This window comes from Maylandia zebra, linkage group LG20 (genome assembly GCF_041146795.1).
Source record: "Maylandia zebra isolate NMK-2024a linkage group LG20, Mzebra_GT3a, whole genome shotgun sequence".
In the NCBI taxonomy this organism is placed as follows: domain Eukaryota; kingdom Metazoa; phylum Chordata; class Actinopteri; order Cichliformes; family Cichlidae; genus Maylandia; species Maylandia zebra.
The window spans coordinates 4,147,284-4,175,114 of record NC_135186.1 but is presented as its reverse complement, the minus strand read 5'-3'; the positions used below and the strand labels follow the sequence as shown (position 1 = coordinate 4,175,114).

The 27,831-nt window shown below is 40.8% G+C and overlaps 1 protein-coding gene across 1 annotated transcript; it reads left to right on the top strand.

The window, feature by feature from the left end:
* Positions 1 to 1,412: 1,412 nt before the first annotated feature.
* Positions 1,413 to 27,104, top strand: kcnc4 (potassium voltage-gated channel, Shaw-related subfamily, member 4). Its single transcript, XM_004554269.3, has 4 exons — positions 1,413 to 2,731; positions 18,992 to 19,928; positions 20,597 to 20,773; positions 25,306 to 27,104. The coding sequence occupies exons 1-4, from the start codon at positions 2,117 to 2,119 to the stop codon at positions 25,371 to 25,373; spliced, it is 1,797 nt and encodes a 598-aa protein (XP_004554326.1). The 5' UTR covers positions 1,413 to 2,116; the 3' UTR covers positions 25,374 to 27,104.
* The last annotated feature ends 727 nt before the right edge of the window (positions 27,105 to 27,831 follow it).

Sequence of the window (27,831 nt, the reverse complement as noted above, 5' to 3'; positions counted from 1 at the left end):
GAAAATTCAGACTTTGATGAATTTGGACATGGAATTCATAAAGGTACTCAATAAGTATTTTTGTTAAAGATGGTTGACAAACCTTATTCAGACATTGTTTCACATTTCTTTTTCCCTATTCAAGCTGTACTTAAAAAGTAATATACAGGATAGTCATTCTAGGACAGACTTGTGAGGAGCTTTATAGACAAAAGGCAAGTTCTCATCTTTAAAGGTAAAGCATAAAAAATGTATATGAAAACATGTTAGATGCCAAACAAGAGTTTGAACACATGCACACTGTAGGTGTGCTATGAGTGTGTATGACAGACAGTTTTACTGCTGCACCTCTGTTAAAACAAACCAACCCAAACCTACTTTTATTTTGTTTTATACCAAACATGCTTTTCTTGCCTGCATTACCCAAAATGCAACAAGCACAGCCGGTTTATCACACTTTGGTAGCTGCAGACTGCAGAGATATAGCAAGTTTACATCTTTCTAGCACCTCCAGATTTGCTCATATTTTCAGTTTTAATATTCCCCCCCAGACTTTTACAAATTTCTGCAGCTCTCTCTGAAGAGATTTATACAAATATTTCCCTCATAGAGCTGTGCTAACTGCCTTTAGCTGTAAACAGTAAACAGACTTTATTGTATACTGCAAGTGTTGTCAGCTCTGTGTAATATTAGTACTTTTATGTCAAAGGGTCTGCACACAAATCACACTCACTGAAAACTAAGCAACTCATTTAAACATGTTGTTCACTGAATGATCCTCTAGGTGGCGAAATCAGGACGTTAGTTTACTAAAACCACTGGCCATAAGCGCTACCTGTTGGAGCACTCTGTACACTGTAACAATAACAACCGAAAAATAAAAAGAATCTGAATCATCACCACCTTGAGGCTACTCCTGATAAAAATCCCACCTAAACCTTCTGGATATTGGTGGGTATGTGATCAATCTTATTAACTCAATTTAAGTTGGTTATCTTGTGTGACTATAATATAAACTCCTACCAGCATGCATGCAGTAATGCCATGAAATAAAGGTATTCTGCGTTACAGTACACAGTAGTTTATTTATTCTCCCCCACGGCTGTTTGCGTTTTATACCCTTGGCACGCTTCCTTAATGTGACGCTACACAATTACAGGTGCTGGTGACAAATCAGAGGTCAGTAGTCCCCATGGTGACTCAGAGCTGAATATGTACAATAAAGGCTGCAAAGCGTAAACGGGCTTAATTAAACCGAGTTTCATTCTCACGCACACGCACAAACACAAAGATGCACACCTCACCACCAGTCCATCCTCTCGGTCTAATTAGAGGGAGTGGTTCAATAGTGCGCCAGGCTTCGGCAGACAAAGGGTTAAACTGCTGAGGCAGTTGAGCGCACCATCCAACCGGGCTGTGTCGCTAGGGGAAGATATAGGGTACTTGTGGAGAAGCAACAGATCTCAGCTGGAAAACAACCCCACATCTGGCACGCGGGACGACCAAATCTGAGGAGGAAAAATCTGTCAAATTTTTCACTGCATGATTAGATGGACTGGACCAGTGGATCAATCTCTGACTTCCAAATCACGAGCAGGGGCGAGAAAAGTTGCCAATATTAGTTGTGGATTTGATTTTGGCGCTGCAGAATTTGGATATTTTTTTGTTTTTTTTAGAAAGGGGGAGATGATCGTCACATGTTTTCTGACTTAGCGTTTTCTCCTATAGGAAATACCATGCGTAAAAGCCAATATTCTTTTTTCCCCTGGCAATAATATGTCTTCGTGGACGGGAAATAAGTCCAACATCTTTGCGCCCGTGGACAGGAATTAAGTATAACATCTGGAGGCAACAACTCAAAACACCTTGTCCAGTCTATTCGACTAAAACGTTTACAAACACCGATCGAGTTCCACCACCCGCGTTTTGCTTTTTTCAGCCTCCAGACTGAGTTTGGTTACAGGTGGTTTTCATCGCGCTTTACCATTACTATGCACCTTAACAATCAGCAATAAACGAGCCACATGGGTGTGAAATGAAGGCTCACTTTGCTTTAATTTTCTGATTTTTTTTTTCCAGCGGACAACAGTTTGAACCAGGGGCGAACAGCCAGTAGGTCTGCTCCCACTGCTTCTAAATGATAAGCTCGGTTTGTGTTTCGTCTTACCGAGGACGCAAGTCAGGCAACAAACCTCCGTCTAAATCATGTCTGAAGGAAGACATGGCCAGAGGGGAAGACTCGGATAAAATTATTATTAACGTAGGCGGCACTCGACACGAGACCTACAAGAGCACCCTCAGGACCCTGCCGGGGACGCGCCTGGCATGGCTAGCAGACTCGGAGTCGCAGGTCAGCTCCGACTCAGACATTGCGTCCCCGAGTGCCACCGAGTTCTTCTTCGACAGACACCCCGGCATCTTTGCGTACGTGCTCAACTATTACCGGACAGGCAAGCTGCACTGCCCGGCTGACGTCTGCGGGCCTCTATTCGAGGAAGAGCTGGCGTTTTGGGGTATAGACGAGACTGACGTGGAGCCATGCTGCTGGATGACCTACCGGCAGCACCGGGACGCGGAGGAGGCCCTGGAGATATTTGAACCGCCCGACCCAGAAGACACCGACGACGAGAGAGAGATGCCGAGGAGGTTCGGCATCGAAGACGTCCCCGACAGGTCGAGAGGCTGCCGCGAAGTTTGGCAGCCAAAGATCTGGGCGCTGTTTGACGACCCGTATTCATCTAGAGCAGCCAGGGTGAGTTCAGCAGGCGGCCCTTTAACGGCCACATGTCAGAGTGCGTCCGCAAAAGCCCGCTGTGTCATTCCAACTAGGAAAAAAGGCGCACATGTTGTCCAAATCAACAGATGTCAGCCAGTCAGGCTGCAGCAGCTACTGATGCAGCTACAGATCTGTAAACTGTAACGTGGCTGTAGCTGTCTGTATTTATCCAGTCTGCGCCTTGTCTGTCTGTTTTTAGGACATGACAGCTTTCAGGCCAAAGTTTATATCTTTACATTAGTTTCACTGACTGTTAAAAATATAGTTTTTTAGTTGAACATCAGGATCAAAAGGAACATTATGCAACCACTAGTCTTAAACAATTACAAATGAATTATAAATGATAGTTTAGAGATTAATATTCTTTTTGTTTGACAAGTTTTGAATAGATTGAAATAATAAATTGACAAAAGTATGTAGAAAGCTCTCTTTTGTTTCAAAAAGTGTGCTAAGAGTCTGACCTTGGAGAGTTTTCTGTGCTATGAAGTCAGGCTTTATAGTACATCCATCCGTTGTCTTCCACTTCTCCAATTCAGGCTGGTAGAGCAGCTGGAGCCAATCCCATCTGGCTTGGAGCAAAGTCTTGCAGCCAAATTCAGCATGTAACATCTGCTCTAGCATTGTTCTTCAGTACATGTTTTCTCTGTTTTGCTACTCTATACATCTACTACAATACACAAAGAAAAAATCTTTTTAGCCCATCATTCAAACACTCTTTATTTGACAGCTACTTATACTTTTAAGAAGCATTTCTTATTATCTTACACTGCAGTTTTTACACCATACAGTGCAGGAGTCTGTGTAGTCGTGAGTTCATTTAAGAAACTGTTTGAACCCCACTGAGTTAAAATGATCACACATTTAACAAAAAAGCAAACATCCAAAGCTGCAAAAAGCAAATGAAAATATATCTTTCAGAACGTCACTGAGGGTGGGGGAGTCCTTTGGTATGCCTTTTAGGTCTTTTGAGACAGTTATATATGAGAATGCTGTAGTGTTTTTGCTTTAGTCCAAGACAGACATCTACTAAGATTTTAGACATATACACTATTCAGCTATTTCACAGCAACTCAGTGCATTTAAGCATGAAAACATGGTCAAGATGACCTGCTTTTCCTACACAACCATTTTTATGATTTACAGAGAATGACATGAAAAAGACAGTCTATCCAGTCACTTCTCTGAGTTGTTGTCAGAAGTCAAAGGAGAATAGTCAGATTACTTCAAGCTGATAGGAAGGCAACAGTAACTCAAATAAGCACTCCTTACAACCAAAGTAAGCAGAAAAGCGTATCTGAATGCAAGACTCATCAAACCTGAAGGCAGGTAGGCTACATCAGCAGAAGACCACACCGGGTGCTACTCCTGTTAGCTATGAACAAGAAACTAAGGCTACAGTTCACACAGGATCACTAACATTGGTGAATATAAAACAGAATAAATGTTGCCCAATCTAGCAAGCCTTAATCTATACTGTGACATTTAGATGCTAGGTTCCAAATTTGGCATAAACAACATGAAAGCACGGATCTCTCCTGCCTTGTATCATGAGTTTAGGCTGCTTCTCGTGATGTCCACAGTGTACCCATCGTCTGATGGCTGCTTCGAGCAAAGATAACACACCATGTCGCAAAGCTCAGATCATCTCAAACTGGTTTCTTGAACATGGCAATAAATTCACTGTACTCAAATGACCCCCGCAGTCACCAGATCTCAATCCAACAGTGCACCTTTGAGTTGTGGTAGAACAGGAAATTCACATCATGGATGTGCAGCAGACAAATGTGGAGCAGCTGTGTGAAGCTGTCATGTCAATATGGACCAAAACCTCTGAGCAATGTTTCCAGAACCTTGTTTAAATCTATGCCACAAAGAATTAAAGCGATTCTGAAGGCAAAAAAGGCAGTGCAGGCAGTCAAAGCAAAGTGTACATAATAATGGTCAGTTAGACCTCGAGGTCTGTCTCTGTTTGATATCATATGAAGAAACAAAAAGAAATTGAAACAGACTGCAGTATTTGGAAGTTAGGAAGTGCAGGGATCTGTTAAAAAGTAAGATCTCTACATCAGTCAAAGCTGCAGAGCATATGAAAATCCATGAGTTAAACATTTTACGTTTTAAAAAACAACACACAAAAAGCTTCATGATGCCTCACTCTGAAAAAGCGATGCTAAGTACTGTGGATTTTTTAAGGACCTGAGCTCTTCAGGATCCAAACCTTTTACTGTGCTCTCCACACATTTGTTGTGCTGTTGATAGCTATAAAACATTACATATTTATGTATTGATCTGTACAAGAAATTCTTTTTTTTTCTAAAATGCATTTCAATACCTGAATTTTCTCTGAGAGGCTAAACATCTCTTTCAATCATGTGAATAACGTTTTTTTTCTCCCCTAAATATACGTTACGAAATTGTGGCAAAATACTGAAAATAGCAAAAATGCTGTTTCATGACAGGAATACAGAGCCGGTGAAGTGTTCCCACACATCCTATTCAAGGTTTGCACTCAAAAGGTGCTCAGAAAGATGAGTGTTTAAAAGGCTGCAGAAGCATAGACCCGTGTACCGTAAATCACACCGTATTAATCAGTAGATGGACATCTGCTGTACTTACACTAGTGCTATAAAAAAAGCTAAAAGGCTAAAAAAAAGCTAATCATTTGTTAAAATTTTTTTTAAGAAACTTGTGCTTTTGCCAATGCTAAGTGACATGTGAGTAAGGTTTTATGCAAAGATCTGCATGATATATAAAAAAAAACAACCCCAAAAAACAGAGAACTCAGTTATTTATCAGATTTGGTTTATAAAAAAAAAAGGTTCCCATCTTTCCACGGGGGGTATCATCCTGCTGTAAACATTTTGAAAGCATGCTATAGCTAATGGCTCAGCAACAAAAGCAGGATGCTTATTGAAGTAAACATGAAAGCAAGTATCGAGTATCATTTGCAAGAGTTTTTTCGGCAAAAGGCCAGGAGCTTTCATCGGGCAGAAAGAAAAATACATTTAGCTCAGGAAGGAGAGGGGCTCATGCTAACTCTAATTTCTATTTGTCTGTTTGTGCAGTTGAATAGTCTGTTCAAACACTCTCACAGCATTGCCGAAGAATAATGTTCCCGCTGCACGCCAGCGACACTACAAATAGTGTTTATTTTAGCTTCTCGTCCAGGTGGCATTCGCAGGCTGTCGCTGTTGAGGAGCCCACATCTCTGAGTCACAGCTGCCACTGCGTCGGTGTCGTCTGAAGATGACCCGCGCTGTGCCTGCCAGTTAATCACGTCTGTCTCTCACCGCTGAATATTTGTAAATTAATCAATTAGGATTTGTGAAGTTTTGTGAAAGATCTACATGTGAAGCTTTCTGAAATATTGCAGAAGGGAGGCGGATAATGGAAATGGATAAGATCCTCTTTATCCATTTCCGTTCCAGCCACTTCATATATGTATGTTTACTCTGTGTGCATTCTGAGAGCATGCTTTCTGAAAGGATGTGGGGCTGAATTTTGAGGCCTTTATGGCCTTTTTATTTCAGAGAGCCTCTAAGCTCATCTCAGGTAATGTGATTCCTAAAAGCTGGAGGGAAGTTAATCTGTCCATCATGTAAGCCACATCCTCTTTGGGATCAACCAAGACTGGAGATGCAGCTCTTTTAAAGCGAGCACATGAGGCCATTATACTGCGAGTTCACAGAGTGCAGTCCCCTGGGAACATTTAATAGAGCCCAGAAGAATGCGCTACTATACATTTTATGCATCTCCAGTTTATGTTAGACCAAGAAAGAATTTCTCCTCAGGTTCTTCTCAGCTTCTGTTTTCAACTCAATTTACTGAAGAAAAGTAGCCACCTGTATGTTGGCTCTTTATGTTAGCGCCATCAAAGACACCACGTGATCTTATAGGGCTGCCCCATTGAGCGTAGCAGCTTTGCTACGTGTTTACTCTCAGGTCTAATTTTCAGAGTGTTTACACTCACATTAAAGTGGCTCCATAGCGTGGTGGATTACACATTCGCTTGGCGAATGAAAGGTCACTGCTTCTATTCCAGCTGAAGACACAAATCATCTTTGCGGTTGCATCAGGAAAGGTGTAAAACTGCCAGATCAAACGTGTGGAACTACTGTGGTAACAAGTAGTAACAAGGGAGCAGCTGAAAGTAGCTAATACTTATTCATATGTACATAAAATTGCAGATATATTTTTTCTGCACTATTGAACTGTTGATCTGTTGGTTACATCGAATGTATGTGATGAACTTGTCCTAAAAAGTGAAGCCAGTGTGTTAAACATGCATTCTTTATAATGGCTAGCATGGACAAAGTTCTCTGTTTGGGGGGGGGAAAAAAAAAAATTGATTGTGTTGAGGGTCAAAGGTCAAACTGTCCCCATTTATGGGTTGTGCCACACTTTTCACAGTCCGATACAAGTCGGTCACCATTCAAACTATGACTCCAGAATGTGCTAGGTTTGTTGCAAATAATTGGATGTGGCGAGGAGAGGCAGGTCTGACTGTGAAACTGCATGCTCCTTAAGATCTTGTGGTTGAAAGGGCATTAGTGGATGAGGCACACAGATGACCCCTTGATTTTAAATTCGATTTTTAAAGTAGATTTCAGTCAGTGTAACTGAAAATGAGTGGCTGAGCCCAAAAACATTAGCAGGAAAATCTTTACAGATGTTACGATGGAAAACTGTTGTCCCATACAGTTATATAGGACCAGAAATCTTTTTGTAATCACAGCTATCATCATCTGTTGGTCTTCATATAGAATATAACTTGCAGCACTTCTGCATTGGCTTAATTTTTCTGAAGCCACATCCATGTTTTATACTGGCTATGGTACGGGCATTAGCTGATCAGTTCCATCCTTGAATCTAAAAATGGTCATGTTCTCTTTAAAAAAAGAAGAAGCCCCAAACAAAAAATCCTAACAACAACAGAGGCTAAAATCAGAATGCACAAATCATTATGGGGTTTCATGGTGGCTATGTCCATCTTTTATACATACTAAAATACAATAACTATTAAACACATCACCAATTTTATAATTAAATACATCTAAAGGTGCCATTGACATGAAATTCTCACCAAAGGGATTCTAAGAATGGACCAAAATCGTACCTGAGAAATGCATGTGACTAGTTCCTCCATACAGGAAGCTGTCATCACCAGCAAAGGCTTGTGACAAAGTATTAAATACGTTTCAGTAAGCATGTTCAATACTTTTTCCCTGTATCATTTCTCATTATTACACATAAACTATGGGCATCTATGGATTCATTTCTTTGTATGTGTGGACTAGATAGTTTGTGAGATTTTCATGTCAGTGGCACCTTTAGAAATATATTAACTTAGAAATTTGGTGATGTTTTCAATACTTATTTTACCCACTGTATACAGGCTATGTTTGGGCCGTCATTTAGCCACAAGCTCGTCCTAAATTGTTCAGTCTATCAGTTTAAAGTGGAATTAAACAAATAGGTTTAAATACTTTCAACAACCTCTAATAAATAACACATTTCTGTTGTTGTTTTTGTTGTTTTTGGTGAAAGTACAGAAAATAGGTCGTGTTGATATTATATTATTTCATCATTGTCTGTATCTGTATTAAAGATTGCTGATCTTCTCCACAGTCCATTGGGAGGTGAGTTGTCTCTGCTGATGAAAAAATATGGGTCTAAATGTGCTGCTGCCCACTTGGCTGCATAAATCAACCAACAGAGGGCAAAGCATAGACTTTATAAAATATGGATGTAGCCTCTGGGTTTGAAAAGTGAGGTCAACATTAAAGTGCCTTAAACCTGCATTTTTTTCTCATTTCTTTTAGCATTGAAACCATCCCGATGACTTCATAGCTTAAAGTCTTACATTTTGGAATTTATTTTTCTGTGGTCCCCAATCAGTGTGCAGGTAGACAATGAAAGGGTTTGTGTTCCTGTGTCACTGACACAGTTCTTTGCCTATGAACTTGCATCATGTCTCTCAAAGGAGCTTGCAAAGAAAAGCGTCTGGACTTCTTTAAGTTACTTGAAGACGTGGGGGGCCAGGTGGGGCCAGGTTTCACAATGAACTCACCCGAAACTCTGGCTGATTGGGACCCACACCCAGTTTCACACCTTGGCTCAGGCGATTAGAGGATCATCAGGGGGTCCTTTTGTCCCTCTGTGGGGGGTTACTCTCACTAGGTTTATATCTGGGACTCTCCACCATTTGACCTTAGAACTGAAGAAGCTTCTCGGATGAGAGGTGAAACGTCTTCAAGTAACTTAAAGAAGTCCAGACGCTTTTCTTTGCAAGCTCCTTTGACTACGATGACCTGGATGACTGAGAACCTTCACAGACATCATGTCCCTCAGTTTAACTGTCAGTCGGTCGCTGGCTTGTGATGTCTGATTGCAAAAAAATCTAAGATAACTAAAAAAAAGCTCAGCTGGAGGCTTCATAATAGGATTTTATATCCAGAGAGTCTCTATATCATCTATAAAGAGGCTCTGAGGAAACATCTCTTTGCAATCCTTTTTGTGACATGTGACAGTTAGACTTGACATCAGCATTAAGTTTAGACTAGCGCTTTCTTCCATAATGCAATATTTCATTAGTTCCAGGCTTGTTGACTATAATTAATTACGGCTGTGGTAATGGGCTACACATTTTTAATCTGTGGTGAACAATTAAAGCTGTCTTTCCCACAGAAAAGAGCATTGCATTTTTCTCCCACAGAGAGGCAAAAATCAATTAATATCAGTAAACCAAGCGACAGACTGATGTGGGATTCTTGAAGTCTGCTGCATTTTGAGTTTCCTGTTTGACTGATTGAATTTTGTCTCAGATATACATATAGATATATATTTTTAATGAGTGACATTAAACTAGATTACATACCATGACTCAGTTTTTTTTAAAGCCCCCATGAGGAGACTGTTTTTGTGTTTTTATGCTATATAAATTCATTGAAACTATATTGATATTGAACTAACTATCGATCACATCACAGCTTGATGATCACAGCTTTGCACATTACTGGTTATGAAAAACATCCAGAGTTCGATGCACAGCTGACAAATAATTAAAGTGTGTTCTGAGTGAAACACTAACCTTTCTGGGATCAGCTTTCACAATGCCAACACCTCTCTCCTGGCTGCTCTGTGAACTGAACACAGGATTTGATTTTTCGCACATCATCAAAGCAGCACAGCCTTGTTAAGGAGACTTTCTAACAGCCACCGGTCTCAGTGAAAGAGATATAATCCTGTGTGATTATACTGGTTGTTTACTCTGCTCAGTTCTCAGCTGTTTGCTGAAAACAGTTCAGTGTCTGGGATGCCTGCACATAGTTGCAGACTTTGTTTTGCAGACACAAAAATAAATAAATATGCATTACTGAAAATATCATGTTTCTTTATTTTTTATTTCATTTATTGATGCAGATTTTTTTTTTTAAAGCTATTTGAATGCCGCATTGATATAATACGTTTAACTTAATGCATCTGCACATTTCATACATCTGCCAAAGGCTCCTTTTCACTGGCTGCTATTAGAGGACACTTGAAAGGATTTGATTGATTATTTTCATGCATTCTGACATTTGAAAGGCTTGACTTTGCACTATTTTTTTGAAATCCCGACATCAAATATATGTGCAGTCTTTTTTCTTTTTTTAATTTCAGCTGTTAGGAATTACTTCAGTCAATATTTTAAGATACTGCAACAGGATTGTCTTTGCTCAAAGGTCAGTGCCAGAGCTTTCAACCACATCCCATATACTTCAGCTGGCTGGAGAGTGTCGGTGGTTGTAAATAGAAGGAAGGCGTTTGGTGGAGTATTTGGCATCAGATGTGCAATTCCAGAGGTTGAGATTTGTATTGAGACAACTGATGCTATCCACATGTTTCGAGTGTTCACAGAGTAGGTGCTGTGCTGGCTGTTTGTGACTTGTTGCTAGATGTTACAACACTGGTTGATTTTGTCCATGCAGATCTCTCCACCTCCTTATTAAGTATATTCTGTTTTGTGGAGGAGGCACCGTGTCACTAATCTTATGTTGTGTCCCTGCTAACACACCCTGATCAGAAATGAATGGTAGTTAAAACTGAAGGTGACGTAATGCCCCTTTTAATTGATTTGGAAATAAATGTTAGAACTGCCCCTTAGATCTCCTTAAAAATTTTGTCTCATTTTATGCATGCTCGCTACCAGCTTGTCAAATATTTCTGGTTCCATGAATCTATAAATTATAAATATCTGGTAATGAACCACTCCTTTCCAGATAGCCGGGAGAGGAGTGGAGATTAATTCATTCACGTCCCGGCTTGCAGACATGAACAAGTGTGACATGAATTCTAAGAAAATCTCGGTAGTAGCTGCTGTCATTGCCTTTGGAGCTGCTGATTGTTCAGAAGGCTCATTGTTTTGGTTTCTGCATATAGCCTGTCCATATTAGTAACAGAGTGTACTGTTCAACAGCTGGAGGTGATGCTTGTGATAGGATTCTCCAGCTGCTGTGCACTTATGCACAGCCTGCTGCCTGTTGTGTGTCATGTTATGGCTCCTTGTTCTGCTTTTCCCAGCTGGGACCTGGCTGCTGTCCCCTCTGGGGACCTCTGCTCTGTCTGGACGCTCACGCATAGTGACCTTGGATTGTCTTTTTGGCACCTGCAGTATTAAAAGGGTGACCAGGTGTCTCGCTTTATATTGGACTGAACAACATTTTTATCCTCTTGTCCCCTCTCCCATAATTTGGCATTTTGGTTGTCTAAAGTTTACAAAAGTCAACAAATGTCACTTATGAGAAAGGTGGCTGAAAAGATGATATGCATGCATATATACCCGTGTCAGTGGTAGTTGTTTTACACTCAGGTGTAAAAAGAGAACCACATAAAAAAAACACAAAACAAATTAACTTCCATTTAAACGTCGACTCCATCCAATCCAGGTTTGGGCATCCTCGCATCCTCTTTGCCCCACGTTTAGATTGTTGATATCGGGTTATGTATTAAATAACCTCAAATGTGTCTCTCTACTCCGTTGCTGTCGACTACTTAATATTTTCCCCATATCATTAAATGAATGAGTGGTCAATCCACAAATCATTATCAGCTCTGCAGTTCTCAGATCTACCACACTTTGTTGTAAAAAAAATAAATAGAGATAATAAATATCTATTGTATATATCAGCCTAGAAACAAACTGTTGATCAAGTGGCAACCCAAAGCACGAGCCAAAGACAGAAGGTCTCCATTTGATTCAAAACATGTCTCCTAATGAATGTGACGTTCTCTGTCCCTGCTGCATGTGTCTTTACAAATCACTGTTCTGCATCAACTATACAAAGCGATGATATAGTATTCAATGTTTTTTGGCTTGTTTAGTTAAAATGAATAAAGCACCTTAAAATAATAAAAAATAAAATAAATGTCTCAAATGATGTCAAGCGATCTTAGCAGGAGACAAAGATATCAAAAAACATCCCATCCATCCATCCATGGCTGGGTTGGACAGCAGCATAAGCAGAGAAGCCAAGACCTTCCTTTCCCTAGCCACCTCATGTAGCTCATGTGGGGAAACACCAAGGCAACCCCAGGCCAACAGAGGCACATCATCTCTCGAGTGTGTCTTGGGACCTCAACACAGTAAGACATGTCTGGAACACCTCGTCCAGCAAACATCCTAATAAGATGCCTGAACCACCTCAGTTGGCTCCTTTTGATGTGGAATAGTAGTGGCTCTGCTCTGAGTCTCTCCCAAATGACTCAACGTCTCATCTGATCTCTAAAGCTGAGCTCAGACAAACTTTGGAGAAAGCTTGTATCTGCAGTCTCCTCTCGGTTGTTAGCCAGAGCTCTTGACCATACGAGGGTATGGCTGCAGATTAATAAACAAAAAACCTCAAACTGAATTAATGTAGCAACATAAAGTCACACTTTTAGATTCTTACTTTTTTCCTACAAGTTTTGACTATAAAGTAAAAGTTGCATGTATGAAAATAGTAATATGTGGCATCAGAAGTTTACTTTATATAAGTATACCCAGTTATTACAAATACAATATATCACTATAGATGTTATCGATACATTAATATATCAATAACAACTGAAGTGTCCGTTTATTCTTGCAGTTGGTTGAAGAGGCTCTAACTGTCACTAGCCATTGGAGCTTTGAGTAAGATCGTATGGCCTTGATCAGCAGACGGCAGCAGCTCAGCTGTCATCAGATTACAGTCATTACCAGTTACATCCCTGATCTGAACAGTGGTATAAGGACAGTGTCAGAGGTGAAATGTCAGCAAAAGTCATCAGAAATTGCAGCATTTCTGCTCATACAAATGGCAGAAACAGGCAGAATCACACAGAAGCACTTAAGCACAAATATGTTTAAAATTGAGCAAAAGTACCACGAATAGATGTAATTTATCCCCATTATGGCAAAACAAGAAGCAGGTAATGGAAGTATTTCAGACAGGCCAGAAATAACTGGGAAAGATTCAAAATTTACAAATAACTATTAAGCTACTTAAATATTGTCTCGATCTCAGCTTTCAACCCCAGCAAGATTATAGAAGCTGAAAAATAAAAAGCTCTGGCATACAGCTCGCTTGGCCTCACAGTGCTTTGGCTGTAAAGAGTCCTTATGGCAATCACTCCAACAAGGTGACTGTGTTGCGTTGAGTATCTGTTGCTGGACTACAAACGTGATGTTATGTCAGCTCTTAAATAAACTATACACATACATTTAAATACTGGAAGCTTTACTGACTGAGATAAACAGTCACCTACATGGATGTATAGAAATAACAGAAATATCACATCGTAGACTTCACTTTAACCCCAGGTGAATGGGCCATGATGCACATGCACAGAGCTGTAAAGTCAGGCTGTGTCATGTGATTGCACTCTTTACACTGACTATTTTATGAGAAGAGTAGCTGTCACTGGGTGTGTCAGGCCCCCTGAGATTCTTCCCTGTAGAGATGCTTCTGGCTGCAGTACCCAGCTCTGTTTAGTTGTGGGATAAACTGTTTGGCATTTGAATAAACTGACTGCTGTCAGACCCTTTTAAGCTCATCACAAGCTCCTGAACAACCACAGGACTCAAAGTGACTGCTGATCTGTTGTTATACCACAGGAGCACTTTCTGTTTGGTTAGGTTTTTTTTTCAAAGCCAAAAGTCCAACCATTTCCTCAGCTGTAAGAAAAATGTTTATTCATACTCCATACATCCATCTTCATCCGCTTTATCCGGGGCCGGGTCGCGGGGGCAGCAGCCTAAGCAGAGAAGTCCAGAACTCCCTCTCCCCAGCCACCTCCTCCAGCTTATCTGGGGGAACACCAAGGCGTTCCCAGGCCAGCTGAGAGATATAATCTCTCCAGCGTGTCCTGGGTCTGCCCCAGGGCCTCCTCCCAGTGGGACATGCCCGGAACACCAACCCCAGGAGGCGCCCAGGAGGCATCCTTGTCAGATGCCCGAACCACCTCAGCTGGCTCCTTTCGATGTGGAGGAGCAGCGGCTCTACTCTGAGCCCCTCCCGGATGGCCAGCCACCCTTTGGAGGGTGGCGGCTCTACACTCAGCTCCCTCTCCACCACGACGGACCGCTGCAGCCTCCGCATCACTGCAGCCTCCGCACCAATCCGTTTGTCGATCTCCCGCTCCCTTCTCCCATCACTCGCGAACAAGACCCCGAGATACTTGAACTCCTCCACTTGGGGCAGGAACTCGTCCCCGACCCGGAGTGGGCACTCCGCCCTTTTCCGGCTGAGAACCATGGCCTCAGATTTGGAGGTGCTGATCCTCATTCCCGCTGCTTCACACTCGGCTGCGAACCGTTCCAGAGCGAGCTTTATTTATACTCACCAGAATAATTAATGGCACTTGGAAAAAATAGATTATCAGTAGATGTGTGCAGCCAACATTTGGATCTGACTAATGATGAAACATTATTTTATTTTAAAACACTGTTGCAAGTGATGATAAGTAAGGAGGAAGAATTTTTCCCCTCTTCAACAGGTTCAGGAATGGCACCAACAAGATGTATTAACACTTCTGTGTCATCTGAATATTTCTGTGTTTTAATGTGAATTTAGAGTCACACAAAATGAAACTACCTCCACACTTAAAAGCGTGATGATTGGTGTTAATGATGGAGTTTCACTGTGGTGATTAGTTTGTACCTGCAGTTTGACACGTACAGATTTTAAATTCTACTGCTGGGTAGAAGATGTCTTTGGTAACACTGTGCGGCATGAAAATGTGCATAAAGGAACACATTTCAGAACTCAGGAATGACCTGATACAGTAGCTGATGTGTGATGTGTGTTTTCTACCCTCACATTAAATAAAGAATAGCATCTAGAATCTATATATATCTATAGATAGATATCACAAAAGATTAATTAGCATGGAAGTAATGAATATGTAGTTAAGTCTGTCTGCTTCTTATTTTGAGAAGAGCTTTGCACATTATATATTCTGGGTCTTTCAGTGAGGGAAGAGACGTAGATGTAGTTTTAAGAATTTATGACCAGGTAATTGAACTTTTATGAAACCATCAGACAGCAGCTATTATTCAAAGCAGATCCTTCCAACAGATCTCGAAAGGATCTTTAAATTTTCGCTGTCACAACGCCTGTCTCTAGTCAGTTAGACATTTGCTGTACAACCTGGTGGAAATTCTGCGTAGTTTGTTCCATTATGACTTCCACAGCTGCTTGGGAGAGTGCAGCCTCTTTCCTCATTACAAATAATGGTCTTCTACTCCTCACTCAATTATACTAACAATGTGCGATTAAAGGTTTTTGTGAAATGACAAAGTATTGAATGTTGAGGATGGATGGATGGATGAAGGGAAGGGAATTAACGTAGGAGGAGGAAGTTGTTGGAGTTAATGGCAGGAGGAGGCTCAATATGGGGGCAGGTGTTGTGTCACCTGAGCTGATTACGGCCCCCAGATAGTACCTGGAAAAAGAAAGAGAAGAGAGGGATGCCCATGATTGAATAAGAGGAGATGAGAGGAGGGAAGAAAAGATGAATGGATGGGAATAGAGAGCAATGAGATAAGGTAAATGGATGGGGGTGAAGAAAGAGTGGATTGGAACCAGACTGGACTGAATGGGTTTACAGAGCATAAGCAGACTTGACAGGTCATTAGATGAATATGTGGCTAATGTGTGCAGCTCTGCTGCCACGCCTAAAACAAGTAGTTAACATAATAATGTCCAACTTGGGCTTATGGTTTGGAAGCCCTGTTACTCTCGTTTACTTAAAGTTAGAGCGATTGGATATTATTCAGTTTGGTATTCTGCTGTATTTAGGTAGAGTTATTGTACAGCAGCTTGTGTAAATGTGTAATTACAAAGCATACATCTTGTGCAAGTTTTCTACCCCCCACTAAAGAAACTGGAGTCAGCTCTGTTGCCTTTCCATTATGCAAAGCTAACTTTGTATTCAGGCGGGAAGCCAGGGGGTAAATTTGGTTGAGCTACCACAAACACCACCACTCCAACATCCTCTTGATATAATTCACTGCTGACAGATGGAAAGAGATGACTAGTGAGAGCCTTTTATGAGACATTCAAACAAACTAGCAGCATCTGAAAAGCTACTTTTAGCTCCGGCAAATGTATAGATATTGGGGTATTTTTTAGCTTTATCATATAATTATGGTGTTGGTATAAAAAATTATTAGGCCTTTTTATCTTGACACATATATATCTATAATCAGTTCTTGCGCTGTTGTCCTATAACAGGTTTTGTCTGGTGTTTACACGGAGCTCCACCTTTCAGGGTTAACATTTGAGACCCTCATACAGCACGTGAAGAGGGACTGGGACAATGGGAAGTCCAGAGGGGGTTGATGAAATGCTGGCACCATGTTTTATTAATTGAGCCTGGAAAATGAGGTGCTGTAAAAGTGGCCGGGTCTTCAGAGAAGCTTAATTATTTGGTGCCGGCTGCATATCTGGCCCTTGTCTGCAAAAGCTTTCTAATAGGAAAGCACTGAAGAGACGACACATTGAAAATATATTTTATATGAGTATGCATGTCTGTGAGCTAGATACAATGAATGGAGATAAATTAGCGCTTAATTAAAAGCTTTTATTATTAGAGTCTATGTTGACATGGTTACACCCCTTAGTTTCAGTCACTACAAGAAAATAATTGTTAAACATCATTTTTGTCTCTTGCGATCTGTGACTCTCACATAATGAGCACTGTTAGTGCTGATGATGTTTGGGGAAAACGTGCCTGCAGAGCAGGAGATCCTCCCGGGGCACAGTTTTGCTTTTACCTCCTTCCCAATAGTCCTGTGCCTCAGTCGTCATCTTCTCAGGGGATCAAAGCAGTGAGCACCTCAGTGTTCTACAGGGACAAATATAAAGGTTTTAGTGGTTACAAGCTCCACAATATGTGTTATGCGTGTTGATTTATCTATTTAGGGTTTGTTTTTTTTAAGTGTGCAGTATCAAGTTTACTCCAACTCCATCAGATGTCCACTTCTTATTGTTTTAGTCTAATTCCACTGTGAATTAATGTCCCCATTGAGCCTTTCAGTGCAGTATTTGTTCCTTTCCTCATGAGATTTAGCTGACTCATATGTGAGATTCCCTCAAGGGAGAAAAAATGGCAAAGTGCATGCAAGTTCCAGTTACATATTTATCCAGCTGGAAGGTTAGAAAGGCTGGAGAGGCACTACAATTTGCCCAGGTATCAGTAAACAATAAAGACATATCATGTATGAGTAAGCACACAGCGTTAACACAAACATAGACGCGCACAGCCATTGTGCTGGACCAGGTGAATGCTGTGGAGCCACATTGTTCATTTTGCCTGTCAGCAACCATAAAAGCTATTTGACCCTATTTTTCATATAAGGGAAGGCTTGCATGCAGAACACATGCTCTAAAACACGTGCGGAGGCTGTAAGGCGTTCAGCATTCTCTCCTCTCAGTTTTGCATCAGGACACTCTGCTTGTTTTTCCCTTTCTGTTTCCTTTGTGAGTCATAGAGTGATTTGTGTTGTAAAAAATAAATAAATAAAATGATATGTTAAAGACTGTTCATATTATTTTTGCAGGTGTTGTTACTGTATTAGCACCCCCTGCTGTTTGTGCCCGTCTCAGCCAGCGTTATTAGAATCACGTCTTCTGTCAGCATGGTTCAGTCTATACGTTCATGGAAAGTAATTGGTGTTAAATTGGTCTGTTTTCTCTGAGAACATTGTCCTCACTCTCCCACAGACAAAGAGCATTTTCAAATAAGCATAAAGAAAATGCCACCTACTAAGTAGAGCTGTTGAAGACAATCTGAACCATTATTTCCTGACAGGTAAATAGCATGCCCTGAGGAGGCAAAGTGGTAGAATAATGAGTCTGATGTTTCTGAGGGAGGGTTTCACTTGGACTGGATGACTAACTGTGAGCTTTTATTTCTTGAGCTTAACTATTCATAACATGTTCTTGCATTTGGTTCAAAAAATACATTCACTTTGTAAGTAATTATGAAAGCGCATGCCAGCAAGCCATACGAGAACTCATTAGGACCTTTGCTTTCATCTCAGTTACACAGATGATTAGTGGATGATTGTGAAGGTTTTGGATTTGGGTTTAGTTTACTTGGCAAAATTTTACATGGAGACATGTTTAAAAAATTGCGTTTGTTAAACCTGGGAAATTGTTTGAGTATAAATGTTAACTTTATTAATTCACGGCTATCTTGCTGCTGCATTAGTCAAGCTACTGGACAAATGTTCCTCTGGAAATGATTCCAGATATAATTTGGTTGTTTGTATGTGTCATATTGTTATTTTTTTACCTGCGTTTTTTGCATTCGGTCAGTATAGTTGGGGATACTGAGGGCTCATTTTTATCCTCCTATGTGAAACTCGCTTCACAGGCAATGATCAGTCACAACAAACTTAAATCATTAAGTTGTTGTGCCTGAGTTAAGTTTTCCAGTGATACATAAATACAGTGTTTGCTTATTGTCAGTCAACTGACGCTCATTACCTCCCCCAGTAATAAAATCCTTCAACACACGAGAGTTGATTGGCACATCCTTTTTTTTAAACTTTGAAGTTTGAAGATAAAAGAGGTCTTATTATATATCGTGTTAATTGAAAACTCGCTTCTAGCATGGGCGCATCATGCAGATGGTGGTTTGAGCTTTAGAAACCCTATACTGGCTGTTCACTAATTGTGGGTTGACATAACATTGTATTGATTAATAGTCATTATCTTTCTCCTCCAGGGAGTTGCACTTGCCTCTCTCTTCTTCATCCTGGTGTCGATCACCACATTCTGCCTGGAGACCCACGATGCCTTCTATGAAGTGCAAAACTGGACGGAGCATGTTGTACAGGGCAACATGACAAAGAACATCACAAGGAACGAAATAGTGACCAACCCAGTCCTCTTCACCGTGGAGGGCATCTGTGTAGTCTGGTTCACGTTTGAATTTCTGGTGCGCATAATATCCTGCCCAGACAAAGTAGTCTTCATCAGAAACACGCTCAACATCATTGACTTTGTGGCCATTCTACCATTCTACCTGGAGTTGGCTCTGAAAAGTCTGTCATCCAAAGCTGCCAATGATGTGCTAAACTTCCTCCGTGTGGTCCGGTTTGTTCGAATCCTCCGGATTTTCAAGCTGACGCGCCACTTTGTAGGCCTGCGTGTCCTGGGTCACACGTTGAGGGCTAGTGTCAATGAATTCCTCTTGCTTATTATCTTCTTGGCGCTAGGTGTGCTAATCTTTGCCACCATGATTTACTATGCTGAGCGTATTGGAATCCAGCCTAATGACCCCACAGGCTGCAATCACACGCACTTCAAGAATATCCCCATCAGCTTTTGGTGGGCAGTGGTCACTATGACCACACTGGGCTATGGAGACATGTATCCACAGACGTGGCTCGGCATGATGGTAGGGGCACTTTGTGCACTGGCTGGGGTGCTGACCATTGCTATGCCGGTTCCCGTCATCGTCAATAACTTTGGGATGTACTACTCGCTGGCTATGGCAAAACAGAAGCTGCCAAAAAAGAAGAAGAAGCACAACCCAAACCCTGATGCTCCAACTGACTCAGCCTCGTTTGGGAAGTCAGAAACAAACTCGCACAGAGACAGTACTCAGAGTGACACGTGTCCACTGGCTCCTGAGGAGAACATCAGTAGGAACCGCTCAGGTGAGGCTACAGTACAATTTTTAAACTCTCTAAAATGTCAAAGGCATGTTTTCTCACAAACCATTTGTTGTGGCTACCATGCAGGTGACGGTGTTTCACGTGCTCAGGTTTTCTGGGGCAGTTTTGTTTTTGAAGCACACACTATTTAACCTTAAGCAGTAACATGGTTTCACTGGAGATGCTTCCTGCCAAATGTTCTCTTTGTGGCCTCACTAAGAGTAGTGGGGGCAAAAAAAGTGTTTCAGTCTATGGAGATTATTTTATTACTTGAAATTGTTCTTGGCAGCACCAAAAAACCCCATCCATTCACTTGCAGTAGGTTGGAGGACAACTTATGCATCATGTGTGAACCATGAAAACTGACCTTTTAATCTTAAGTTGCACTGTATCAATGTTGCACTGTAGTAGTAGTACAAAGAGCTATCGTGTTTCAAGTCTTGTACTTTGTAGGTTTTGTAGAGTTTGCTTGACAGATGAACTGCACTTAGTCACAATGACAGCATCATACCGGGATTAAATTACCTCTCCTAGCATTTCAGTCAAACTGGATTTCATCACAGAAAAATACCAGTTTTGTGCAATATACCTCTGTCTGCCTTTGTGTGGGCCCTCGGGTCTGTATCAACTTTGCCATTTATGTTGGCATGTATTTTTGTCTTCCTGTCCAGACTCCAAACAGAACGGGGATGCAAATGTGGCCCTTTCAGATGAGGAAGGCTGTAGTTTGACCCAGCCGCTGTCCCCCAGCGAAAAGTGGACATTGCGGTGTTCCCGAGGTCGAGACAAGAATAAGAAAGAGGGCACCTGCTTCCTCCTAACCTCAGAGAACCCCAGCGTTCAAACTGGTGAGTACGTACATGCTGCATTTGAGCCAGATATGAAGCTCCAAGTTTAGCATTTTGGCTGTCACTACCTTGTTGATTTGAAAAAATAAGTGCGGGTTGGATATGACTGACAAGCTGAGGGATACTGCATACTCACACAGAAATAACTTCCAGTTCTATGGCAGCATAGCCCGCTTTAGTGTCTGTTTTACTCTAAATTGGACCACTGTTTGTCATGGATCGGCTGTGTGGCAGGCGGGAGGAGGACTCAATCGCAAGATTCACAAACACGGGGATGAACTCAAAAGCAGCTTTATTGCTGACAGGCAGAACATAGGAAATACAGAACTCAACTAAACTGGGAATCAATAAACTAACACTCGTAGGGAGACACAGGGAATCCACACAGCAATGAGGGAGAACGCAACGCCGAACAGAGGGAGACGCAGACAGAAATACACAGAGGGTTAACGAGGAAAGTGGGAACACACGGGGAACACAGCTGACACAGATAACCATAACGAGACAGGGCGGGGTGAACATAACACTGACGGGAGACGGGCAGTCAAACAGGAAGTACAGAGGTTCAGACAGGAGGAGAGAGAGCACGGGGAAAACACAGACATAACGGGCTGGGGAAACATGGAACAACCACAAAGGGAGACGAGGGCTCATAAATACACAGAGGGCACACAGGGGGGAGAGAGAGCACGGGGAGAACTTAGACATAACGGGCAGGGGAAACATGGAATAAAACATAAGGAGAGACGAGGGCTCACAGATACACAGAGGGGCACACAGGGGGTAAAGGCCACGAAGGGAAAACACTTAGGGAACAACACAACAGGGCAACTCAGGAAACATGGCCTAAGGAACAAAATACAAAAATACAAGAAAACTAAGAATACTGGGCCAACATGGCCCAGGACCATGACACTGTTGCTATATTCAAGATATGTTAAAGCATCAACTGACAAAGTAAAGTTGTTGGAAAAATGTTAACTGGGGTAAAAAAAATCAAAAGAAAAGTAGGATCATTTTCACAAACAATTCCACTTTCTTTTGCAATGACTAGCATTACCCCTTGCTGGCTTTAGCCTTAACTTCACTTGTGGAGTACATGCATGTAGATTTTTCTACACAGTTTATTCTAAAATATGGAGACAATTGACTATTTTCAACATCGTCATGCTAAAATTTTAACAATACCAATTTTTTGCATCAATACGTAACTCCTGATTTTATGTAAAATTATGACCTTATATGTTAAAATTACACCTTATATTATAAATTAGCTATGATAGTAAGTATAATTACTAAAGATCAAAGAGTTTAAATATGCAAGAGGCAACGAGGGAAGGGGAAACAGGTGGGGAACTAAACACAGCTGAAGCTATTTAAAGATAATGAGACAATGGAAGTCAAGCAGGAACACAACACAACAACAAGAACACAACGACAAGAACACAACAGCTACCAAAATAAGTAACAAATGGGAAACGCTTGACATAGAGAGGCTTAACACCAAGATATGAGGGGACACGGGGCAGGAATTAAATTTGAACTATAACCATGCCGACAAACAGAAACTAGATTGCAAAATAAAGCGAAAATAATAGTAAGAAACCGAAAGACTGGATTGAACAACTAATCTTGAAGAAATCATGTAGGAAACATGTGCTAAACAAAGACTGTACAAAACAAAAATTCAAAGCTCAGGCAACAGCCCAGGTTCCATGACATACATGAAGAATACAAAGTTAAAGGGAATTTAATGTTTTTGTTTTATACTACAAGAATAATTCACAGATTGAGGAGAAAAAAAATGAGAAGAGGAGCAATGTTTTCTTTTTTCTTTTATAAAATATTTAGCCCTGAGGGGAACATGAATATCTTTACCAATTTTTTGGGAAAGATGTTGTATAGTTGTGGGATGAATGTTTTTGTCTTACCTGAAGTGTGAGTTTGATTGACAGAGTGATTGACAGATAATGCCATCACAGTTTCCTGCTGCTAGCAAGGCTAAAAGGAACACAGTGTTTTGTCCTTTTTCTGATTCTGAGTATGCAGAGATGCTTTCAGTGGTGCTTATAAGCTATTCTAAACTTCATACCTACAGTACATGGAGTGTGCATTGTGTGGCAAGATATGAATACCTGTAAAAAATGACACACAAAAACACAAATGTTTAAGAAATGTAAAACATTAGTAGTTACTTGTAGCAAAGTTTCAATAATCATCATAAATTGTGCTTATAGTTGATCTAACAAAAAGAACAGAGAGATGAACAGCACAACGAATGTTTCGCAGGACCCTTCAAACCAGGTTGCAGCAGATCGCCCCGCCCCTCCCTGAGCCTGGTTCTGCCGGAGGTTTCTTCCTGTTAAAAGAGAGTTTTTCCTTCCCACTGTCGCCAAAGTGCTTGCTCATAGGGGGTCATATGATTGTTGGGTTTTTCTCTGTATCTATGAAGCACCTTGAGGCGACTTTTGCTGTGATTTGGCGCTATATAAATAAAATTGAATTGAATTCAAACACCTGTCTTTCACCTCTAAGGGAGTAAATCCTGTTTCAACCATTATTTACCACTCAGATCAATAGAAAATCAATTGAGCCCTAATTGCATCATCAATCTCTCTGTGTGCACAGTTAGTACTCAGGTTAGGATTAGTGCACAAGTGTTCGCAGGGTACCAAGCCTAGCATGTGAGGAAAAAATGATACAGTTAAAGACACAAGATGAAAATCATGACTTGAATTGTTTATTTATTTATTTATTGACTTCTAGATCACATCAGCACACATAACCGTGTAAGCTACACGTTTGTATGCAACGCTATTATTCTTAAACAGAAGATGGGGGGTGAGGGTGAGACAAAGTTGCTGTAATTCTGCTGTGACCCTGCCATCTCTGCCTGCTTGAATGACCGCTGCATCTCATGTCTGAGCTTTCCAAACTACCCAAAAGCCTCTTGTGAGAAGAGGCTCTATATTTGGCAGCCGTGGATTGATTCCTGACACCCTGAGCACTATCCAGTCAACATCCTGACAATTGTGTGCAAACAGTCCAACCTTGCTGAAGGTGTTTTGCTGAAACCCTGCACTTTGCGGAGGTTTATTTCACTACCAGGGTTTATCATAACTGGAGCACTTATGGTAGCTTTTCTCCTAGGAGAGTACACCCATGTATTTTTTTAACATCTCATTATACAGAAATGTTCCTGAATAACTTGTCATTGCCTGAAGATGTTGATGTAAATTGGTGCTAGTTATAATGGCATGTTGTCATATGAACAAAATAAAATATAATAAAAAAAGCATGCACAATTAAATCTGTCCTAAATGAGAAGAAGTGATGTTTGTGGACAGGTTTACTCAGGGGACGAAGTAATCTGTCACTATATAAATGTACAGCCTCACAAACACAATGAAAATGACACAAATGGGGTGAAACTGTCCGACCTTGGTTTCATACTGAGCTTTCTAATAATGGAAAATTGTCTGGTCAGCTCATGAGATCACCATATAAGCGCTATTCTGGTCACAGAGACAAAAACAATAGGAAGCTGAGAAAAGCCAGAACACCTTAATACAAATCTGTGTGTGAGAGAGAGGAGGGGGGGGTAATTCAATTCTTAGCCTGGTATCTGGTGAGTATGTACATAATGATATCCCAGTCTGTTACAGTGGATTATATCACACGTACACAACACATTTTAGTGCACATTATCTGCAAGAAGTGCTCAGTGTTTAGTGCTCAGTGCAGAATTAAAAAGAAAAAAAACTCAGTTGTTAGCCAACATTTGAAAGTCGCTTTTTAGAGCTATGTGGCAAAGGGAGATGGTTTTGGTGAGTTACAGGGTTACAGGATATAAAGGTACATCTAATATTTCACTAGGGCAGTGTGGCTGTAATTAGAGGAATAGATAGATGGATGCAGGCTTGAAGATGCCTGGATGGTTATCAGGAACAGGACAAAAAGACAGTGCTTTTGCAGTGACTAAGGTCATCACAGGGATTCAAAAGCACATTGTATTTGTGTATTTGTGATGAGATAACCACCCGTTTGTGTGCATAATAGTATAGCAAACAGTTCAAGTGCTGCAAGAGGAAGTGGCAGGAAGCTATACAGATGAGAAGAGGAAGGTTTTCCAAGCTCAAGCGAGCCGCCATATTCCCAAGTGATTCCTCAGATATGATTCCCACTAATAGGTTTCCATTAACAACACGGATGGTCACAGTGAAACATCTGGCTCCCATGTGAAGTTCAAATAAAAGTATTGTTTTTGTCTGTGAAATAGAGTTAAAATATTAACTGATTTGTTGGTTGTTGAAAATAAAGATTTTAATAGTCAAGAAATACGTTTAGTTTTATTATTATTATATGCATCCACATTTAGGGCTTCTTCTTTCCTAGGATTAATTAATAATGGAGGGAAGGGTGGTGACCCCGTTGTTCTTAGGTTATAGCACACTCGCTTGGGTCAGTTTCAGTGTTTTTTATGCTAAGTCACTATATTTCATTGTCATTCTGTCCTTTGTGTTTCCTGACAGAGAGCTGTAAAGACATCCTTGCGGCCACGGGAAACTATGCTCAGCCGGAGGTCACCACTCTGACCTGATGCTGATTGGCTATGAAAAGGAGAAAGAGCGTGATTTCCTCAGTGGCGTACACTTCCCTTCCTGAATGAACTGCTGAAGAGATTCTTTGAATTCAGGATGAGAACTTTTGTTTTAAGTTGCATAGCACATTTATCACGTGTACACTTACTTACATGTTAGAGAGCATTTTGCATGTACTGCATGCTCAAGCATTGTATGATACTCCAAAAAATGGCTACCATTCATATGCATTTTATTTAGTGGATATGTCATAGCTTGACTCCAAGGCTCTGAAAAAAGCATCACAGATTTATTCCAAAGTGACGTTAAGGTCACTTCTCTGCCTGATTTGAAGTCGAGAAAGTGTGATATCACATTCCTCTGTGCACCAGTTGAATCTGAATCTGGCGTTCGGTCACTATAATTCAAATTGAAGCCACACACTCGATAATCTGGGTTTTCAAAAAAGACACTCTTAGTCAACTTGGATTAAAAAAAAAAAGTAATTGTGAATATTACATTTTACAGACCTAAAACTTAAAGAAAGTTTTCAGGGGCTTTTGTGAGTCTGTTGTAAACATCCTTTTTTATGTGTTGTTACATTCGTTACCATGTTACTTTCTATTATCATGTGTCTATTTTGAGAGTCAACACACATCAGCAAAACCCCTACATTGTATAAGGAGTGAGAAAATCTGCTTGTGAATGTAGGTTTGTACAGCAAAACGCCTACTGTGAAAAAGGACAAGATGGAAACTTGAAGTCATTGATCGATGTCAACAAATTAGACCCACGTTTTTTATTTTATTTTATTATGTGGTCTCTGTTCTGCTGCTTTTTAGAACCAACCACATGGAAACATGCAGATACTTTGCCAGGAACTAGATGTGATACGAACCCGGCCAGGAAACACATTGTTTGTAAATCCTTGTACAATAAGAGTTTAACAAAAGAAAAGAAAATCAATGGAGCAGTATTGTCTGTCTGTTACATTAGCTATACACAATTGATGTATCATTACTGGTTGAGTGAGGACCAAATGTAGACTCAATTAGATTAGATGGTAAAAGACTTTCAGTACATGTTGGTAAAGATACATACAGTACAATATCATCATCTCCACTTGTGCCTCATGTTGAGTAATGGAGTTTAAATGTGTGCAGTAGTGTAATTCAATTGGTAAGTTAACACTTCTACTTGTATTGTAAAAACTCTGTTACATATTTGGAAAAGAGAAGCAGGAGTCTTTTTCTTTTTTCAAGACTTATAATCTAGTCCTCATGGTCTACCATAGTGGCCTTATGTTAAATAAACAAAGGGAAAGCTCATTTTACCTTCATTAGAATCTTTCTATGCTGATGCAGATGTTTGTAATATATAAGCACAGCTGTATGTATGTAGCACAGTGCAATACTCTAGGTCATTAAGCTCTTTTCTTGTCTGTTCATGTGGATGCAACGTTAAAATTGCTGTTGACCAATGAAAGCTTATTTTAATAATTCACCTTTTAAGCCTCATTTCCTGTTTTCCCTGTTCCGTGTACTCAAATATGACGGTCAAGCACAGTAGGCTGGTTTAACATTTCCCCAGTATGCACTGTGTAGGTGACCGTGATGGTTTTTAACCCGGTAAGATGTCATGTGTGTATGTATGCGTGCCTGTTTGAGTGTGTGGGTGTGATGTTTAACCATGTAGGCATGCATTTATATGCAGAAAATCAAATAAAATCAATTTCTTCACAGATGTTGAAGATAAACTGAGCGTCGTGCGTTGTTATTTTCATTCACAGCTTGCATTGCATCCACATATTCTTCCCACTGCACGTTGCAAAGTTTGTGTCATCACAGCACCTCTACTGTATAGCTATTTATAGAGCGAACACCAGACTATACAGGTTGATGCTGTGCTTGTTCAGAGTGGTGTAACGGCAGTCACAGCTGTGCTTCCTGCTCTCCTGAGCTTCCACGATTATGTACCAAAGGTGTAGATGACTTACAGAACACGTCTCCATGGAGATTTGGTATGACAGGCAACGCTAATTACTGCTCGGCTGCCTCCGTCTCCAACTCTCTCTGTGTGCCACATGCAAGAAGCGCCACTCTTTCTATCACACACATCCTCACAGACACACATGCATCCACCTCAGCCCAGCATGATCGTCATTACTGTCGTTGCACACAGGAAACATTCTGATGCTTGGCAATACAATGCAAAGCACTATGGCAACAAAGGGAGGGAGGATGGCAAGTTGTCATGGGTAAGTGTAAAACAAGAAGGCATGTATTCATAAAAAAGGTACACACCGTCTTTTACTAAAAGCTCTGAGGACTGAGAGAGACTGGTTAGACTGAGATAAGAAGCATGACAAAATGAAGATGATGCTCTTATTATGTTTCCTAATCTCAGTTTTACAGAAATTAAAAAGTGTGGAAGTTACGTGCACTTGCACAACTACTGGATGTGACTGAAATGAGTTCC

Excerpts from the sequence above, each read along its gene's own strand:
- kcnc4 (XM_004554269.3), top strand. The coding sequence starts at position 2,117 with ATGATAAGCTCGGTTTGTGTTTCGTCTTACCGAGGACGCAAGTCAGGC. Across the intron at positions 2,732-18,991 it reads ATTCATCTAGAGCAGCCAGG|GGAGTTGCACTTGCCTCTCT; the intron begins GTGAGTTCAGCA and ends TTTCTCCTCCAG. Across the intron at positions 20,774-25,305 it reads GAACCCCAGCGTTCAAACTG|AGAGCTGTAAAGACATCCTT; the intron begins GTGAGTACGTAC and ends GTTTCCTGACAG.